The sequence below is a fragment of the Daucus carota genome, chromosome 1 (assembly GCF_001625215.2).
Source record: "Daucus carota subsp. sativus chromosome 1, DH1 v3.0, whole genome shotgun sequence".
NCBI classification, from domain to species: Eukaryota; Viridiplantae; Streptophyta; class Magnoliopsida; order Apiales; family Apiaceae; genus Daucus; species Daucus carota.
In genome coordinates this window covers 45,206,342-45,227,221 of record NC_030381.2, presented here as the reverse complement: position 1 = coordinate 45,227,221, position 20,880 = coordinate 45,206,342, and the positions used below count along the sequence as shown (strand labels likewise).

At 34.6% G+C, this 20,880-nt stretch overlaps 3 protein-coding genes across 4 annotated transcripts in view; all 3 read right to left on the bottom strand.

The window, feature by feature from the left end:
* Positions 1 to 5,437: 5,437 nt before the first annotated feature.
* On the bottom strand, positions 5,438 to 9,073 carry LOC108204720 (F-box/kelch-repeat protein At3g23880-like; the record flags this gene model as incomplete). The annotated part of the gene is made up of 3 exons (XM_064086735.1): positions 5,438 to 5,709; positions 6,033 to 7,253; positions 9,025 to 9,073. Coding segments are annotated over 2 exons (1,257 nt in total), but the record flags the coding sequence as incomplete, so codon positions are not given.
* A 3,867-nt stretch (positions 9,074 to 12,940) lies between these two features.
* LOC108195857 (uncharacterized) lies at positions 12,941 to 14,987 on the bottom strand. Its single transcript, XM_017362857.2, has 2 exons — positions 14,228 to 14,987; positions 12,941 to 13,669 (listed from the first exon to the last, which is right to left on the bottom strand). Exons 1-2 carry the CDS (start codon positions 14,869 to 14,871, stop codon positions 13,291 to 13,293), a joined length of 1,023 nt encoding a protein of 340 aa, XP_017218346.1. The 5' UTR covers positions 14,872 to 14,987; the 3' UTR covers positions 12,941 to 13,290.
* A 1,959-nt stretch (positions 14,988 to 16,946) lies between these two features.
* Positions 16,947 to 20,880, bottom strand: part of LOC108203529 (probable aldo-keto reductase 2) — an 85,533-nt gene continuing 81,599 nt past the window's right edge. The window contains exons 1-5 of one of the 2 annotated variants that reach the window (XM_017372504.2): positions 20,289 to 20,734; positions 19,801 to 20,001; positions 18,302 to 18,474; positions 18,114 to 18,216; positions 16,947 to 17,378 (exon numbers count right to left, since the gene is read on the bottom strand). In XM_017372504.2, the coding sequence (XP_017227993.1) occupies positions 17,046 to 17,378; positions 18,114 to 18,216; positions 18,302 to 18,474; positions 19,801 to 20,001; positions 20,289 to 20,510 (1,032 nt within the window). In that variant the 5' untranslated portion in view covers positions 20,511 to 20,734 and the 3' untranslated portion in view covers positions 16,947 to 17,045. Of the gene's footprint in view, positions 17,379 to 18,113; positions 18,217 to 18,301; positions 18,475 to 19,800; positions 20,002 to 20,288; positions 20,735 to 20,880 lie in introns of those variants that run through there. The other variant, XM_064085681.1, reaches the window with a different exon arrangement.

The window sequence follows — 20,880 nt, the reverse complement described above, 5'->3', positions numbered from 1 at the left end:
AAAAATATTATAACATAGATAAAAATTATATTAACCACTTTCCCGTCAAACATAATACTAATAGAAAAATTATTATTATTTAGATAAAAATTCATCTGGGCCGCCTCCCGTGCCAGTCAAACACAATACTAATTAAGAATCATTTAAATTATTATAAAATTAATATACGATTCTTATTTTATATATCCTATTTTTTTGTTAATTATTTTTATTTTATGATTCCTATTTATTAGTTAAAAATTATTATTCTTTTATGTATCTAATCTTTTTGCTATTAGTTTTTTTAATGATTAATATCTTTACAATCCTTAATTTTCTATACGAAATTAAAAATAAAATTTTAAGACTAAATCGAAAATAAAAATCGTACGTATTACCTTACAAATCCTAAATATAAATTGTATTTTATCTAAGATTGATAATTTAAATAAATATAATCCTACGCTTTTTAGGATTCTTAAGGAAAAAAAAATTGTATTACCTTTATAATCCAAAGAGAAAAGAATTGTATCATCTTTAGAATTCAATAAAAAGTACTAAATAAAAAGAAAAAGAATTGTATCGTCTTTAGAATTCATTAAGAAAAGAGTTGTATTACTTTTAGAATTCTTGAACCTTATTTTTTGAATTATAATTATATTTTCTGTCCAAAATTTAAAAAAATTAGAAGACTGAATCGAACAATTCTAGAGACGCCCGCATCCTCCTTTATATATATATAATGATTATTTTTACAATATCGTAGGATTCCTCGTCAGTAATTAATATTTTTTATATTTATAATTTAAGAAAACAGTTACTCCCTCTGGTCCATTATATAGGGCGTTTGATTTTTTACACGTATCTTTAGGTGGTTTGACCACATAGCAAATATTAATTATTTTGTAAATTTTTTTTCTGAATAAAAATATAACATCTATATTTTTATTCAGAAAAAGAAAATTTTAAAAATATTAATTTTAAGCATGTGGTCAAACTTCCTAAAAATATGTGTAAAAAATCAAACGCCCTATATAATGGACCAGAAGGAGTATATATTTAGAATTAATTGGGGTAAGAAATTATTTTTTAAGCATGAGTTGCAGTGAGTGTTCGTCGTTCATGAACAATTCAATTAATTATAATAATTATTTCATTCAAAATAGTAAATCAACCAATTATATTCAGGACAATTCATTTAATCATCAAGATTTTATATATTTATAATTATATTTGTTTAAACAATATCTATGTTTATATTTAACTGGTGTAAAAATTATAATTATGACTTGTATCAAATGTTTATACTATCAAGAAGAATTCAATTGGGAGAAGAAACGAGATTAAAGTGTGATAACTAATTTAAATAATATTTTATTAGTCATGGCTGACTATCAATCATATCCATTCCGGCTATAATATGATAAGTATGGAGGGAAGCTACGTGGAACACTCGGAACACAAAAGAATTCCAAGTTTATACGATATAAATTTGAGAAAATGACAGAAAAAGGCTTTGACCAAATAATAAAATTTGGAACTCTAATCACGTGGCCAATAAAATATGAAAAGAGATCCGCTGCTGAACGTTAACCACAGCTGATATCCATTTCATCATACACGCCTCCCATTCTTGCACAACTTTTGAAATCACTTAAGCTATTCATATCAAGGATTAGTCATGGACGTAATAAAAATATAGTTTAAATGAAATTAACAAAATATCAAGTATCATAAAAAACAACCGGAATCCGGGAATAGAAAAGAGGATTGCAAACCACAAGTACAAAGTACTAGTGATGACATCTATAATTCTATTTAAGTTTAACTAAACATTTAATTAAACACTTACGCCGGATATAAAATCAAATCAAATAACCTTATGACTCGAGAACTTGAATTTTAGAGTTTCAAAATGGCAACTCAAATTATGTAATTTGAAATGAAATATATGTTATAAACACGATTTAACCTAATGATAAATATTCGAGTGAACAGATTAATCATCGAGGAACTCTAGAGTATCAAACACTTGCAGGGAGGGCTCAGGTAGTAAAGTAAACAGACTTCATTCCCTCATTGGAAAGCCAAACTAGGTGTATATTTAAAGCAATTTATTCTGGAATCAATTGTAGCTGTAAAAGTTGCACTAAGGAGATTATTTGTATCCAGTTTGTGACAATAAATCCCTGTGACACTGCAATCTCAGTCCGAACTTATAACTAATTAACTACTAATGAAAATGACCAACACGATCCGGGAACTTTTACTAAGGAGCGTTTGGATGGTAGATGAGAATGAGAATTGGGAATAGGAATGAGTCATGGGGTGTGAAATAAAATGATTTACCTGAGAATGAGGTTTTCATTCCATACGACAAAATGAATGATCCAAACCCTAACACATGTATTTAAGGTTCCGATTTCTGTTAACCGAGTGAGACAAACACCCCTGAAGCTAACTAAACAAACACAAATTTGCGACCTCTTTCAACCTTAGAAGAATTCAAAAGACTCCTTATCTTTGAATATCACGTCATGAATCTCTAGAGCATCTATTACTACACCCACACATGGATGCTGCTAAACCTCGCCATCCTCCTTCCATGACATGGGAACTTCAAAGAAGTCTTGGCCATGAGACCCCCCAAGCCCATGTGAAGATGACAAGATCCATCAGCTCTCCTACTCTACCGATAGATTCATGGGACACATAAAGGTGCGCGAAAAGCTCACCACCTATAACAGCCACGTAATGACTTTTTGGGTACCCATGACAAGTGCCCAGGGCCATGCTTCCTAGTTAAGATTTTCTGAAGAATACTAACGACTGCTGCTGGGGCTCCATCATTGAAGAATTTGGTCGCAAAAAAAACTTCAAAATTGTCTGTACTAATGATAACACACCTGGCATTCCCGATCCAGGCCCTTCTCCAACCTCCCTGAATGGCCGGCAACTGATTTGGATCTCAGTAGCCAACATGGGTATCCGTTGATATGTCTTTGAAGACTAGTTATCCCACCCATTTTTTTTCAATTTTTTCTGGATTAAAAAAAAAATCATGAAGAAAAGAAGACGATATTTTCTTAAATATCCAGTTGAGAAACAAGTTTCCCTCCTAATCTGGGAAAAAAGAGTTTCCAAAAAAATAAAATAACATTTTCGGGAAACCTAGATAAGAAATGGGTACAGGTGAGTGGAAATGACCAAACTCCTATTTGTTTCACATGTTCTAAAAAAAAATAATGTGCTTTTGACATTTTTCTTCTTCTTAGGATTACTCCCAACCCTGTCATGTATTAGGTATTGGAGCTGGAAAGGATACTGAAATTGGTATTTGATCTATTTTGGTCATCTTTCAGCAAGTTTGTGACCATGTTAAACCTTCTATGAAAATCCTCATCCCCAGGACTCTAGCAACAATCCCGATCCCTAATCTCTAAACATGTAAAAGAATACTTAACTTACTAACAACAATAAAAGAATACTCAACTTAATCTTAATATATTTTCATCTGCTAGAACATTTAGAGCCAAACCTGCAAGTAGGAAATGGTAATTGCAGAAGATAATCCGGGCAAGTCCAACAGCTCCAAAAATGTCCTAGTGCCTTAAAACACCAGGACATCGCCTTATTTTTAAGACACCGCTATGCATGTTCTAAACTAAAAAATTAACTTCTCTCCGATAATAATTCAAACATATTATAATTTTAATAATAAGATACAATTATAGTCATATTGTTGGAGTTCATACATGAAAATGATGTCTTAAATCACTCAGATACTATTTTTATTATATTTATAAAAATATTAGTAGAACGTTGTTGGACTTGCTCTTAATCTTACCCTTTTTCAATTGTCTCACCTGCCAAACAGCTAAACATTTCCAAGCACAACAGGGAAAATAGTGAATTCTAAAAAACATCAGATCACATTACTGGAAATGTAAAAAAGAAAAATAATATGGTACAGAATTTAAAATGTAAAAGTACTGCAGACAAAAGATGTCATAAATCTAATTTATTGTATAGCAGTTTAGCATTCCTTATTTCCTTCTATAATCTCAGCATACTAGCCCATGTTTGTTGGTTCACACTAGTTGTGAACAATAAGGTTGTGTTCACTTGGATGGAATGGAATGAGGGGAGAATGGAATGAAAAATTATATAGAAGTTTTATGAAAAAAAGAAGAAAATATGGGATAATAATAACTAAATATGAATGAGTTTAAATTTCTTGTGATAAAGTTTGCAAAAATGGAATGAGCATTCTTTCCAAAACATGTGGGTTACAATTCTAGTTAAAAACATGTGGGTTACAATTCTAGTTAAAAATTCTTTCCAAAACATCATGTTAGAGTACAAAATTCATTCCATTCTCCCTCCATTCCATTCCATCCAAGTGAACACAAATGGAATGAGGGGAAAATGGAATGAAATTTGTATTATGAATTGTGAGTGATTAGTGAAATTGTTTATAATTTTCATTCCTTCAATCATTCCATTCTAACTATTTTAACTAAAAATCTAACCCACATGTTTTGAAAGGAATGTTGATTCCATTTGTTCATCATCTTTTTCTATCATCTTTTTCATGAAAAATTTTAACTCACACATATTTAATCATTATTGCCTCATACTTTCTACAATCTCCATAAAACTTGTTCATATAGTTTCATTCCATTCTCCCCTCATTCCATTCCATGAAGTGAACACAACCTAAGTGTCTGCTAGAATAGACATTTCTTGTTAGTCACCTGGACCAAAAAAAGGGTTGTGGTTTGTAATTGTTCAGCTTAAGGAGCACTATTGTGGCATTGACAGGAGAACTAAAATTTATTCTTTGAGATCCACTTATGAATTCACACATAATTAATATCTAATCCCCCAGCTTTCATTATTCCAGTCATCAAAGTCACTTACATAGTACTTAAAACCAGAAGTTGCACCAGATTGCAGCAACCAGCAAGAAAGCTGCACTTCATCTACAAAGTATATGAATTAGACTTCAAGCAGATTTCCAGAATCTCGATTTTGCGTTCGTTTGATATTTCCCAACAGGAATTGGTATATAAACTTTTACCCAAATCATCCTGAAAAACAGCTCTTAGATAAAGTTGTAAACCACCAGAGAACAAAGAAATGGTTAAGAACAAAACAAAGATATACTAAACCAGAACTAACAAACTGTTAATTCTTCCCTTATTACAAAGTACTCGATAAGAAACTAGAATCTAGAATCGAACTCGATAAGCCTGACCGACCTGGTTTGATAAGAATTTGAGCTCGGGTTCAAATATAAAATTTTGTCAGATAAACTTAATGAGTCGATTACTCAATTCAACTTGTTAAGCTCCTTAAGCTCGACTCCATAATCCATGATATACATAAACTGATAAAGATTATGAGATAATAGAATACAATTAGATAGATGATACAGCAATCATTCAATCACCCATTAGCCACAAAACTAAACATGTACTAGATAGCGAGAAATTCTAAACAAGAAGCAGACTACACACAATGTTTAAAGTTTGAACAATATAGTAAAATTGCTAGTTGAGAATATAAAGTACTTCAATTTAAACAACTAGACCTTAATCAAGTATATTTATAGTTCTAGGCTAGTAGCACATCTATAAATGTTTTTAAAACCGCATCTGCATATTATTTGACCAGTAACCACTGCCACACTGCAACCACTTCCAAAATAAGCTTTCGAACCCAAACCTGCATAAATTGAAATAACATATTAGTTTACTAAATACACGGCATATTACCATAGAACATCTATATATACTTCAGCAATTCAAGCACTGTATATTTTGTTATACATCATTGAAATGTATTATCATTATAATACCATTTCTTATAACAATACGCAAAAATCTCTACATTTTAGAAGTAATAATAGTCATCTTTTTCTTTTGGAAAAGGACCAGGAAAATTAAAAAAAACAAGAAAATTTCAAACCAAAATTGCAAGGACACCCAACCCTATAATTCTTTTAACTAAACTTTAATGGACTTACATAGGCTGAAAGGCCAAATTACCTTAAGAAAATGATCAATTTTTAAATGAATCGACTAATCGCCGAGGGACTCTAGAGCATAGACCAGTTGTACGGCGAGTTTGGGTTCTTAGATAAACAGACTTCATTCCTTCAAGAAAAAACATGCTAGGCGTATATCTGAAGCAGCTTAAAGAGGTAACAGTTACAGTTGTAACAGTTGTTCTAAGGCGCTTGATTGTACCCCTTTTCTGATCAAAACATGAAAACATTCCATTATCCTCAATTACAATCTCGCCACCATAAAATCCCTGACACACAAACCAATGCCGTTTATGAAAATCAAGCGGTCCAATACTGTATATCCGACTCCAAACACAACTTCCCTCCTCACCCTTCAAAGAATATATATCCAGCATACGATTTGAAGAGTTTTGATCATAAAATATCAAAGTAAGATGATCATTCATATCCACCAGTTGGAAACTAAATGCATCACTCTCTGCACGTACACTCGTATCAAAATGAAATTCAGGCAACAAAATGAAATCGTTACTTCCAGCATCAAACTTCATCGGTGTCAAAGAAGTTGGAGTGAGCGTATCTGTCGTATCTGTAGCAGGCGCTTTAGCAAATGTAATAAATCTCCAATACGGACAGTCCTTTACAATAGTCATAGAATCTGTCAAGAAGGTCCTTTCTTTTTTCATAAGAAGATGCACATTATCAGGAACAAATACATTAGTCCAAGAATCGGAGTCAGAGTTGTATACACTAGCAGACCTAAAATCACTTGACAAAAGCACAACCTTGAAGTTATTACTTACGGGATCAAAACCAAATCCCATATATTCAATATAATCAAAACAGTTTGGTGGAAGAGTGAATTCCTTGGATTGATGTATTGCAGGGTTCCACAAAGACAACTTCTCGTCATGACTAAGACAAACTAGGCCACGAACAGAACCAACTAAACCGCGACAAGAAAATGGGAGTGCAAATGTTTCATTGTAGTGAGAAAGAATGACAATTTTGTTTTCTTTTTGAGCAATGAGACGGTCATAGTCACTAGGGTTTTGAGTGGCGTTGCAAGTGAGGTGTCTTTTTGCAAATTTGGGACTAGAGATTTGAGATAGCCATGATTTAGATACACATTTAAAACGTACCGCAGATTTGATTGGGAGTCGGGTGAGTATCTCCCAGTAGACTACTTCTCCTGGTAGGTCCGCCGCCACGGTCTTCTTCCTCTTTAATTTCTCACGCACTGCCATTATGTGACTGGGTGAAAAATTGCACGAGAATGTGCGGCACTTATTTTTGTAATCTGCTAATTTTGGGGGAGATCTAAAAATTAAGATAGGTCGAAAGCTCTTATCTCTGTAATTTCTTTTATATAAATGTTGGGGTGTCCATAACAACAAATATGGATACGTATTTGAAAGTAAAGCATAAATGATTGAATAATAATCATTTCATATCTCAGTATACTTGTAAAAAGTAACACAGTTAAATAATAATTAAGAAGATTCAGAATAAAAGATAATTGAAAATAACTTGAAATATTACTAATGCTGGAAATTTAAACCTCAAAAGTTTTTTCAAATCATATTTATTTTATTAATATTTAATCATTTGTTTTTTTACCATATTTATTTACAATTTGAATGAATTCTTTTAAGTTTTAATGATTGAATTCAATATTACGTTTGAAAATATTCTGATACAGTTTCTTTTTTTTCACATTTAATTTGTTTGTGTTTGTGTTTGAAGAGGACAAGTAATGTTATTTGCCTTTGAAGATACCAAGGTCTGTTTGTTCTTTTATATAAGAGTTTTAATTCATACGAATATTAATATTAAAAAATTAGGCTTAATAACCAACCGACTAAAAAGAGTGACTACCAACTACACAGTTAATAATATAGTATAAATGTACATAGAAATGTTGCCTAAACTATTATTGAAAAGATATTACCATAAGCTTTTCAATGCCTATTTTAGTAATAAGAAGTGTCCATCTATACTCACATTGTTAGGAGTTGTCCCACATCGGTTGTGGGAGGGGAATAAAGCTAGAATATAAGTAGCCTGAACAACTCCAATAGTACGAGGCTTTTTGGGAGGTACCCAAAAAACAAAGCCGTGCGGGCTAGGCCCAAAGCGGACAATATCGTACTATTGTGGAGTTAGGCTCGCTTAGCTGGCCCAACAAGTGTTATCAGAGCGAGGTTGGACGGTCCGTAACAATCTCAAGTGGGCTCCAGAATGGGCCTAGGAAGAGGCGGATGGGCTACCCAAATTGGGCATAAGGATAGGGCAGGTGGGCCTTCCAGTTTGGGCCTAGGGGGAGCCACATAGCCAGAAGCCCGGTCACATGTCCAGAGGCGGAATTCAACAGTTGTTGAGCCCGATGTGTGAAGGGGGAGATTGTTAGGAGTTGTCCCACATCGGTTGTGGGAGGGGAATAAAGCTAGAATATAAGTAGCCTGAACAACTCCAATAGAACGAGGCCTTTTGGGAGGTGCCCAAAAACAAAGCCGTGCGGGCTAGGCCCAAAGCGGACAATATAGTACTATTGTGGAGTTAGGCTCGCTTAGCTGGCCCAACAAGACAATCAAAAAGCTGAATTAATATTATTGAGAATAACTCAAGTACAATATCAAAAATGTTGAATATTATAGATATAAGATGATATAACTTCTTAGTTTGTTGTATAGCATTCTATGCATCCCTTTTATAATCTTTGCATTATAGATCCCTTTTTTACCATATTAGCATCCCTTCTATTATCTTAGCATTTAGTACATGTTTGTTGGTGCAAGCAAGTTGTGACCAATAAGTGTGTGCAAGCATACATAATTCTTTTAATTGACCTCACATGAAAAGGTTGAGATATTGTTATTGGTCAAATTGAGGAGCACTAATCTTGGCAATGATACAATTATACAAAAACTAAAAAAATTGGTTTAAAGCAGAAAAAGATAATTGGAGAACTAAATTGTGGGAAACAAATATATATTGTGCGACTAACATACCGTGACTTAACTTGCCACCCAAGTGTAAATGCACAGCTGATAGAACAAGTCAATACACTCAAGCTAGCTTAAAAAGGTTCCCTGATTTGGTTATCCAACCTGTTCCGAAACTTTGTTGCCTATTCACCTTTGTCTCTAGTCACACCCTTTAAAGCCTACAATCACATAAAATCTCAGACGCTGGTAACGTCCATCTTTGGCCATCACTTTTCCCATATTCATGGCTGCATTATACTCGAATATTCATAGAACACAATGAATGAAAACTCCAGTAATTAACAAAAGAACTTTGATCATCAAGACACTGGTTGCTTAAAGATGACCATGCACACACTTCAATTTTAGAAAATCTAGTCATCCCCGTATTGTACCGAACGCTCAAACCAAATGATTTGGTCCACATGTACAACGAAATACTAAATTTCAGGCATGTACCAAGTTTCTAATTTTAAATACTGAAAATTCCAAAATGTTTTGCAGACATCTTTACTATATGTTGTGATTCGTGGGTGAAGTTTTAGAAAATTAACAACTAACTAAACGACCAAAACCAAATCACTAGGCCAGTTATTTCACGGGGGGAAATTAAGAGAATTACAACTCTCCTTCAAGGTCTGATTAAGAAATTTAATCAATATTAACATTTAATCCATCTTTGTTTCCTTTAGCTCTTAACTTTCTATCTTCAAAATCACTTGCAATGTACTTACAAAAACCAGAAGGCGCACCATATTGCAGCAAGCCAACAACAAAACTGCAGCTAGTCTTTCATCTACAAAGTAAATGAACTAGACTTTGAGCAGATTTCAAGAATCTAGATATCACAATATTTGATATCTTAAACCAGAGGCTAATATATAAACCAGGAATTGTACCTGAAAACCAGCTCTTGGTTCAGTCATTCAACCTTGACAGAACAAACCGCCGATACTTATCAAGTTGAAAAACATCTATAGGTAATATAGACAAGGCAAAAACAGAATAAAAATAAATTTGGACAAAACTAACAAACTATTATTCCTTCCCCTATACAAAGTATATGAATAAACAAACCAGAGTATGAAAAAAGAGGAGAAAATTTCAATCCACAACTACAAAGAAGTTACATTCAAATCCTACCCTCCCGTTCTTCTAACTAAACATTTCTAAAATCTATACTTCCAGATGACCGTAAGCAAATGTTAATTTCTTAATGATTTGATTAAATGCAGAGGAACTCTAAAGCATAGACCAGCTGTGTGAAGAATTTGGGTTCTTACATAAAAAAAATAAAATTTGTTGCTTAAGAAAACCAAACCGGGCGAATATCTAAGCAGCTCGCTATGGGAACAACTTACAACTAAGGTGCATGATTTTATTTATTTTAAAAAACAACCCTTCTTCATGATTCTATACGCGGGTGTTACTATAAAATGCAAAATATAACCTACTAAAAGGTTGATGGGCTTTAATACTATGAAACTAAACCGAAACAATAAAAAGGGAGTGCAAATATTTCTTTGTTGCGAGAAAGAATGACGATTTCAGCGTTCATAGTCATTATGGTTTTTAGTGGTGATGCGAGCGAGGGGTTCTTTTGCAAATTGGGGATTAGAAAATAGAGATAGCCATGATTTAGATACACATTTAAAATGTACCGCAGATATGATCGGGAGCCGTGTGAGTATATACCACAGACTACTCCTCCTGACAGGCCCGCCGTTGTGGTCATCCTTTATTTTTTGCATTTGTGATTGCGCTTGTGTTTGAAGAGAACAAGTATTGTGCATTTGTTTGTTCTTTTATAAACATATCTTAATAAATAATAATTTTTTAAAATTAGGCATGATTATTAACTTACTTCACATTTGATGATATAGTATATAGTATAAATGTATGTAGACATGTTACCTAAACTATTCTTAAAAAGATAATCTTTTAAAAACCTATTTTAGTAAGAAGTGTCGATATATACTTACACGACAATCAAAAGCTGGATAAATTATTGTTAAAAAAAAAACTTAAATACAATATCTAAAATGTTCAACAAAAAAAATTTAATTTGTTGTATAGCATTCTATGCATCCCTTCTATGATCTTAGCTAGCACATGTTTGTTGCTGTAAGCTAGTTGTGACTGATAAGTGCGTGTGAGAAACCAAATATATATAGAGCTACTGACATACCGTGACTTGAATTGCCACCCAAGTGTCAATGTGCCGCTGATCGAACATATCACTACAAATCTACAATCAAGCTAGTCTGGTAACCGTACATACACGACGGCTATCCATCCTCATCCCAAACTTGGTGACGGTCTCTAACCCCATCCTTTAAAGCCTGAAATCACATACAATTTCATCACATCATCAACTAATCATATATTGAAACTCCAAATAAATATGTACAAATAGCTACAACTAAGAAGCCACTGTGGTACGAGAATTTATAACTCTCAATTAGTGCCAACACTATTCTACATATCATATAATCAATACCTCCACCAAGAATCCAGCACCTAAAAGCCTATAGAGCAGCCTTTGGCTACAAAACCAGCCGGATGTAATTATGATTTCCAGGATGAAAAACGAATCCCATGACATGAATATGATTAGCATACCAAACAAAAGGAAAGGATTATATGTTTCTCTGCTACGAGACCCTCATAGTCGTTAGGGTTTAGAGTGTCATGTTTTACAAATTTGGGACTTCGCCTGAAGAATTGTAACGGGTAGAGATTAGAGAAAGAGAGATGTTTTTTTTTGAAAGTGGAGAAAGAGAGATGTTAAAATGATTAAGAATATAGGAAAATATTATAAAAGTCAAATTTCTAAAAGAAAATACAAATAATTTGTTATAATCAAATTTCAATACAAACAAATTTGGGATTTACGAACCCAGATCGGTTCAGGATCATCATATAAAATTTTATATAAAAGATATATTATATATATAAAATTTAAATATATATACTCGTCCGTGTTTTGAACTAATTCGAGACTGGTAAATATAAATAACTTAAATATAATCGATTTATGATATAAATTATCACATTAAAGAAAAGAAAATTAATTTCATTAATTTTTGAAAATTTTAAAAAATATATTGTTTATGTTTAATTTGATAAAGTAACTTTTAACTTGTATAAATTTCAATCAATTTTCTCAAAAAACTAATAGTTCATAATTTATTAGTTATAAAAATTATTAATGTAAAGTTAATTTTTGGAGTGATTAAAAAACACACACGTTAATCTGAAATGCTCGATTAATTATTACAAAAATATTTTACCAATTACATTATAATTTGACCAAATTCTTTTGAAAATTTTGATTTATTAAAAAATTTCCGATTAATTTCTAATAAATTTTGAATCTATAAACTCAACAGTTTAATTAGAAATCCGGCAGCAATACTTGATGCATCATGCACTTGGAAATTAGAATGCAAGTAACTTCATGGTCAATTGCTCCAGTCCTGCACAATCACTGCATATTGCTAATTGTTCGTTTTTGTAAGTTGTATAACAACCATTGCGCATCATGGCACCCATTTTCGGTATTGTGATATGGATCCTAAAACTAAATGGGCCAAGTTAAGACCCAGGACAAACAGATAAACAGATGGGTTTTGGTCCCGACAATAGTTGTAGGGAGGCTTTATCTAACTCCATTACCATAGATAGATCTGTATTTCAAGGGTCAGGATTGAATTTTTTTTTTTTAAGTATCCGCTATAATTTTCCGCGGATAAGAAAAGTTCTTATCCACGGAAAATTATAGCGGATACTTAAAAAAACAAAGTTTTAATCTGGACACTTGAAATATAGACCCGACGGCTCCAGAAGTGTGTGTTAAATAACCTGTCCCTGACAACCAGTTGTCCGGGACCAGGACCCTAAACAGATACCAAAATTAGAGTAATATACATGGGAGATGTTCCGTGACAATTTGACAACAAGCTTTCTGCGCTTTTTTACAACGGGAAGACCAATATCTAATATCCTAGAATGGGTGTCTAAAGCGTGGATAAGTGACACATCCTCTGCATATACGTCAAAAAAGCAGGTGTTATGTCCCTTCGAGATAAAATTCTACCGAAATATTGCTGCAAAAAGCGATGTCAACAATCCGGACCCAAGATATATACGCATCACAACTGCAAATAAACATGGCAGTCTTGCACAGATACCAACTCTTATAACTAAAACGCAAAATAACTGTTAGGATTCAGAAAATAAACATGGATAAAATTCACCACTGTTTTCTGCTACTCTGTGATAGTTTTGTTAGTCTTCAATTGCAACAGCAGGAGCATCCTGTGGCATACACTTCCCATCATGCTTAGCTAACACCTCAGCCGAGATATTACATTCCCGATCCCAAACTTTGACTGCCACAATTTTACCCGACTTATCTTCCTCCTCCATTTCCTGATGCTTAACTGGTTTAACAGACCTCTTGACAAAAACCGAGTGTCCCTCTCGCAATGCATCTCCTAAGCCTTCAAAATCGTATAACACTTCCCAAAGCTTTCGTTCAATTTCTACTTTAGCCATCCAGGAGAATACCACTGACTGCTTTACTCTTCCTTCCAAGACCAATTCGCCAGGGGTGGTTGACGGATTGGCAACATCATCTGAGACTTTGTCCTCCGCAGTTATGCAACTACATCAATAGAATATCTCAGACACTACATTCTTCTTAGTTCTTGCAACAAAGCACACACATTCACGAAGTATAAAAATATGCAGGGAAATAGCATAATAGGGACCAAAGGGGTCATGGCCCGCCAATTATACATAACTTTTTTCTTGCACAAACCCTAAACAGCACATCAATATCTTAGTAAAAAATACGTAATGATCTAATAAATCTCCAAATAAACACTTCAATTAATTATTTAAGGGTTTGTTTAGTAAATGCAGGGGAGGTCCATTATTATCAATGTGCGAGTCAATCAAAACAAGATAAATTTATCAAATTTTGTGCTTAGCATGTGCCAATGAGCACACCATAGAAAAACCGTTTATTTAAACAAGTAACTACCTCCTCCTGAGTTTTTTAACAAGGAGGAAAGCAAGTTTTGGATGGTAAAAATGAAACTACTTACCTAATTTTCAATTGCTTCCTTTCTTTTCAAAACTCGGGAGCACGACATAAAATAACGTCATACAATAATAATAAATCATAATTATAATAAAACAACTCAAAATGAAGAGGTACCCGATGTTGAGCTCCTCCCCCTCGGTAGCAACATTTTGTTTGACATTAATAATGTGCTTATTTCCAGCCATGGCAGCAACAATTTCATGAGGCTCAGATAAGACCTCAGTAACCGCATAATAGTACTCAAAGCCCTTAGACAGTTCACCACATGTGCTAACTGGTTTAATGAAACCATCAATCACAACTGTGTGTCCCTTGCGAAGATAATCTGGTAATGATCCGCTAAACTTCGTTCCCATTTCATGATCCAGACTTTCACAATATTTGGCCAAAAATTGGCCCAGCATGATTATGCTTACTCCTGTTACACAAATATGTATTATCACTCTACGCATTCCGTTGACAAGCTTCTTGTAAAGCCGGCGGAGTTTAGATTTGGTGCCACGTGAAACCCATGGCTTGCTAAGGAGCCGGAGGAGGTCAGGTTTGGTGGCGCGTGATTCCACGCGCCGGGAGGTGGAGAAGAAGTGGGGGTTTGAAATGCGGGGGTTGAAGTGGTCAGGAGGTGCCGAGAAGAGGGTGGAAGTTGATGTGAGGATGTGGTGGAGGTTGTTGTCGGGATGGGGGAGGGTTGGGGTTGTTATACGGTGGGAGACGGCGGCGCGTAGCATGCGCGTGAGAGATGATCTGGTGGTGCCCATTTATTTATGGGAATGGAATGCCGAGGGGTTACGAGGTTTCGACCGTTCCCTCAAACTTGAAGACCAGTGTGTTATTTAACTTATGGCGCCCTTATTTTGAAGGGCATGTGGTTTAGCGAGAAATTTATTACAGTACTTCCTTCGTATCCTTTACATGTCTGTTTTCGAGAGGTCGAATTTGTTAAATTTATTTAAACAAATTTAAATGATACAAAATAAAATGAATTAGGAAAATGGTTTTTTTATGATGTGTCTATGAGCATATGTTAAGTACTAAAATTTATAAGTTTTGGTGATTTAAATGGCTTCCACTTCTTTATAATAATGGATCCTTACAGATTTAAAAACCACACCAGTTAAAATTTATCAAACTTACATAATTTGATATTTAACATATGCTTATAGACACACAAGACAAACTCTTAGAAAAAAATCAATTGGAGCAGGAGTAACCGTAAAGATAAAAACCAGTTATAATAAAATTTAATTTGACCACTATTTTGAAATCCGAAAATGATCATCCATGTCTTTCTTTTCCTTTCCAACCAACTCTGTTTCTATTGCCTATTCTGTGTTTCATTCTGGTCAAGACACTGGTTTCTCGCTTGTCCTTTTTACTAGCTCTGCGGTACACTAACACTCTGAAAAGCCTGTACTGTCCTAGAGGCTAGACTCCTGTACTCGTAACTCATGTATATGTATCCGTTTAAAAGTTGAACTAGCTGCAACCTGTATATCACCCGAAAAAAGGACCAAGATCTCCCAAAACATACGGAGTAATTAATGTTCAAAATAACAGAGTTAATGAAATTACTCTATCGTTTAATATTTTGTTATTTTAATCTCAGTAAAAAGCTATTTCTTGTAGTATTATGTTTTTTTAACTCTAACAGAACGGTGCACGATATAGCGTTATGTGTTTTTAACTCTTTGTTTTAACATAGTGCAATTTTCTATTCTTTTAACTCTAACAAACGATGTAATATTTTATGGACCATATTTCGGATCTTAATATTCTGAGATGGATATTGTCAGTGGTGGAACTAAGATTAAATTTTAGGGGGGCTCAAATTTAGAAGCAAGTGAGATTGTAAAGGATTGATTGCAATTTGATTCTAGAGAAGGAGAGTCAGAGAGAGCAGGCTGCAGGCCTGTGAGAAGTAGGCATTGGGAGCTGGCCGCTGACAGGGAGAACGCAACTGAGGAGGTTGCCGCGGGTTCACGGCTGAGATTCTGAGTTAGGGTATTGTCAAGTGTGTGCGTATTAGTTATGAGTGTATTTGTTTGAATTTGGTTGTCTGCCAAGTTTAAAACTTCAATTGATGAGTGCCGGCAAAGTTGTGTGAGAATCACAGAAATTGTTGGATCGCAATATCAAATACTTCAGATATGGTAATTGTTCCGCGGTCCAACAAGTGAGCATAGCACTCAAGTTATTCTTCCCACGTCAAGTGTGAACAATTCCGTCAAATCTTGAAAGGACAACGGGAGTTTTTCTTAGAAATTTATTGTTAGTAAAGATTTTCGTATTTGACATAATTTTTTTACCAATTACACCCTATAAATCCGATCTCTGACCCTTTTTTTGAAGAAATGATTTTGACCCGATTAACACTTAATCGAGACATATATTGTCCGAACAGTGATTAATCCTGGACTTTTATAACACTGGATGAAACACAAAATGGAGTAATGTAATAACATATATGACTTTTATTTTAAAGAGTAAATTCTAAATGGGTCCTGTTCCTTGACAACCGCGTGTTAAATAAGGGTAATCTAACACACTGTACGGGGGCTGTTAGATCTATATTTCAAAGGCTCAGATTCAATCTGAGATTTTAATGTATCCGCTATAAAAAACCGCGGAAGGGAGTTGATAGGGAAAACTCCCTTCCGCGGTAAATAACCGCGGATAGGGAGTTTTCCCTTCCGCGGAAAATAACCGCGGATACATTAAAAACCCAAAATTGGATCTGAGCCCTTGAAATATAAATCCAATGGCCCCCGTACAGTGTGTTAGATAACCCTTATCTAACACGTGTTCTAAATAATACCAATCATTCACCCTCAAAGACAAATAAAGTACAAATTCTCCTTAAAACCAGAAGAAAAAAAGCCCAAACTTTAAAATACATCTCCAGTATTCATGCAGCTCTCAACATGTCCAGTATTCATTTAGTACTCCACGATGACAAAGGCGGGGTTTCTGAATTCAAATAAGTGGATGCTGGGGACGAGTATCTGTCACCCCGAACAGAAGCAGCAATAGATTCAAGCTCAGCCATTTCCTCAGTTGTTAACTTCACAGATAAAGCTCCGATATTTTGCATGAGATTTTCAATTTTGGTAGTCCCAGGAATAGGACACACATCTGTTCCCTGGTGATGAACCCAGGACAGTGCTAGCTGCGATGGCGTACACCCTTTCTTCAACGCAATTTCATTTACCCGATCGAACAACTTCTTATTATGCTCCAGATTTTCTGCTTGGAACCTTGGTAGATGCTGCACATAAAGGGGGGAAATTTTAAGTCAAATTAACTACATAAAAAGAAGCCAAGTCTACTATTTATAACATTTCTTTTGCTGTACTACTTTTGCCTAATGCCAACATAAATGTTCGAACAAAAATGTTAGAACTAGAATGCCACGACAATATATTGTTTTGAAACATGTCAGTCACCAAATTTTGAACATCTATTACATAAACAATTAAACAGCAGTTTAAGGCTCAAAGTACTTGTACTTCAGCAACTTTGTTTTGAAACATATGCATATTGCTTATGCTTCTTTATAAAATAGTTTCAGAAAGTTAGATGTACTTGCAAATTTACATTTTTATACCAGATTACCAGGCTGTCATGAAAAAACTACTCCCTCCGTCCCCCTGAGTAGTATACATTGGGGGACGGGGACGCGGCACGGACTTTAATGCTCCCGCAAAGTGTAGTTGTGCAATTTATTTTTAAAATTTTTCTTTTCTGAATTAAAGTTTGGATGTTATATTTTTATACAGAAAAAGAAAATCTCAAAAATAAGTTACGGAACTATATTTTATAAGAGCATTGAAATGCGTGTCGATAAGTTAAAAAAAAACGTATAGAATTAAATGGGACAGAGGGAGTAACTTAATACAAAAAAACTCAGAGCTCTGAAAATGGACAAACAGCTTTCTAATTAACTTGCACTGTCAAATGTTAGGTAATTACTGACAGCCAAGATGCTTAATAAAGAACCTACCTTCCTGAAGTCACCATTTGATAAGCTTGCGACCATATCTGAACCTCCTGACAAAAATCCTCGTCCCAGAGGACTATATGCAACAATCCCAATGCCTAACTCTCTGAAAAATAAGTTTATTAGTATCTTGATATATATATATATATTTTTAATAATATGTTGGAACATTATGTAAATAGAAAACAAACCTGCAAGTGGGAATTATATCTTCCTCCACATCCCTTGACCACAAAGACCACTCCAACTGCACGGCGGTGATCGGATGAACAGCATGAGCCCTTCTGATGGTAGATGCAGAGGCCTCAGATAGTCCTACATACTTAATCTTACCCTCTTCAACCAGTTTCTTCAATTCTCCCATCTGCCAGACAGATAAATATATTCAAAACAGAACAGAAAAATATAGAATGAAGATAATGATAATAATAAAAGATCACTATAGAAGAAACACAAATAAAAAACGAATCTATTAATTTAATTAATATGTAAAATATTGTAGACATAAGATGACACATATTTCTAGTTTATTGTAAAGCATTTTAGCATCTCTTTTATAATCTTTATGGCTCCGGCTACCAAGACTAAAAAATTTTAAGTGCAAAATATATGTTGATTTTTCTAATATTGTTTCATATCAAGGCCTTTTTGTTTTTAAGGTAAAAGCAGTAGCCATATACATTTAAGAATCCAAAGCATATATATTACTCGTGATATTAGTAATAACTTTCTGATAAATCTGTGTGTGTACCCTAATCAAAGAAATTTACATCGATTTAACAAGATTATGCTTATTGACATCAACGAACTTGTAAACTGTAATATCAAGTAGTAGTTTTAGCAAGGTTGATGCCTGGTCAAGTTGATGAACGACCAACTGGAGGCCTAGGTGCCCACTGAGTCAAACATAATAGTCAAAAGGTTTAAGATAAACATAGATCGTAAGCCTACATAGATCTGAGAAGTATTCTGCTCAACTAATTATCTTAGGCAGGGTTTTTCGAAAAGGACTTGGTTTTACTTTGTTATAAAAGATAAATACATGTTGTACACAAGGTACAGGCGAATCAAAGTAGACGCAACAATTTAAGTGAACAAGATACCACAATTTGTCATTAATGAAGCTGATAACTGCATCATGGTAATTTCTTCCATACAAGCAGTTGATATATATATATTTTTTACTTGTAATTATTGTGATGTAGACGATAATGAAAACAGTCACCAACAGGGTCCTGTCCCTAGGATATCTTCTCTTGTAATGTTTCAAGTGGTTAAGGGCTCGGTTCTGCGCTTACTAAATAATATTGGTGGAATTAGGTGGTTCCTGGGTAGTGGGCGGGTACTGTGTTGGTACTCGGAGTTTCTGGTTGCTGCTCAATGGTGGGTGTTGTATTGGCAAGCCCATTGGGAGGTGGCCTGGTTAAAGATGCTCTGCAGTGGGTATTAGTTCAGTGAGTTGCCTGTGTTTGCTGGTGCACGCTAGTTGTGACCCATAAGTGTGTGTGAGTATCTATATATCTTATAATTGACCTCACCCCATAAAAGGTTAACATTTTGTAATCGCTCAGACTGAGGAGCACTGATCTTGACATCGATACAGGAATAATATTTTCAGTAAAAAGCAGTGTAATCTAACAATTGGACAGATGAACTGAAAAAATAAATAATAAGGTAGCGACTAACATACCGTGACTTCAATTGGTACCCGAACGTCAACACGATGCTGATAGTACAAATCAATACAATCAATCTGAAGCCTCTTCAAGCTAGCCTCACAGGCTGACCGTACATATTCTGGCTCTCCCCGAACTTCTCTGATTTGGCTATCCATCCTGATCCCAAACTTGGTAGCCAGTTCAACTTTGTCTCTAACCCCATCCTTCAAAGCCTAAAATCACACAAAATCTCATTCGATCAACTAATTACCCCATTGGAATAAATATCACATTCTCCAACACAGAATTTAGCACACAAATTAATATATCAACAATCAACATACACATATTCAAAAATTTAATCTCCTAACACATACATGTCTCTCAATTATATAGATCAATTACATCCACATTCTATAAAAACATATACTCATGTTAAGTGACCAGTTATCCTAAAACCCGAACGGGTTAAAAGTCAAAACGACACTTATTCATATAAAAAGAGGTGGAGTTGAGAGACCTTAGAGAGCAGGATTTCATTGGTGTGAGGACCATAGACATCAGAAGTGTCAAGAAAAGTGATCCCACTTTCGATGGCATGGTGGATGAGATGGATCATGTCAGCATCAGGCTTAGCAGGGCCATAAAAAGCGGACATTCCCATGCAACCAAGACCCTGAGCTGAAACTTGAAGACCCTGGGAACCCAACTTCATTCTGGGGACTACTGCACCACTAGCCATTTCTAGCACTGATTCAATTCGTGTGTGAATTTCAAACGGTTGAGCTAAGCAGACCAGATTAGATTAGAGAGAGTGTTGGTTGCTGAATTTATAGCCAACAAAATGAGAGGGAGGATGAGAATGTGTTGACTGATCTGTTGTAAAAAATGCTAAAAATGAAGGGTGATCAAGGGGGGTAGGTGGCAAAGTGAAAAACAAAGTGAGTAGAGATGGTAGTGTTGAATACAGATAAGAGAACGGACAGCGTCATCCCTTACGTTGTTCGTTTTGTTAAAACTGGTCACTTGTATTTTACGAAAATTTTCAGTTTTGGGATATGTTTCCGAATTGCGGTCTGATTACGGTTAATTAACAAAATGGGATATTAAGG

Coding starts and splice junctions, on each gene's coding strand:
- LOC108195857 (XM_017362857.2), bottom strand. CDS start 14,871: ATGGGCACCACCAGATCATCTCTCACGCGCATGCTACGCGCCGCCGTC. Junction 13,670..14,227: donor GGGGAGGAGCTCAACATCGG/GTACCTCTTCAT, acceptor CTATTGATGTAG/TTGCATAACTGCGGAGGACA.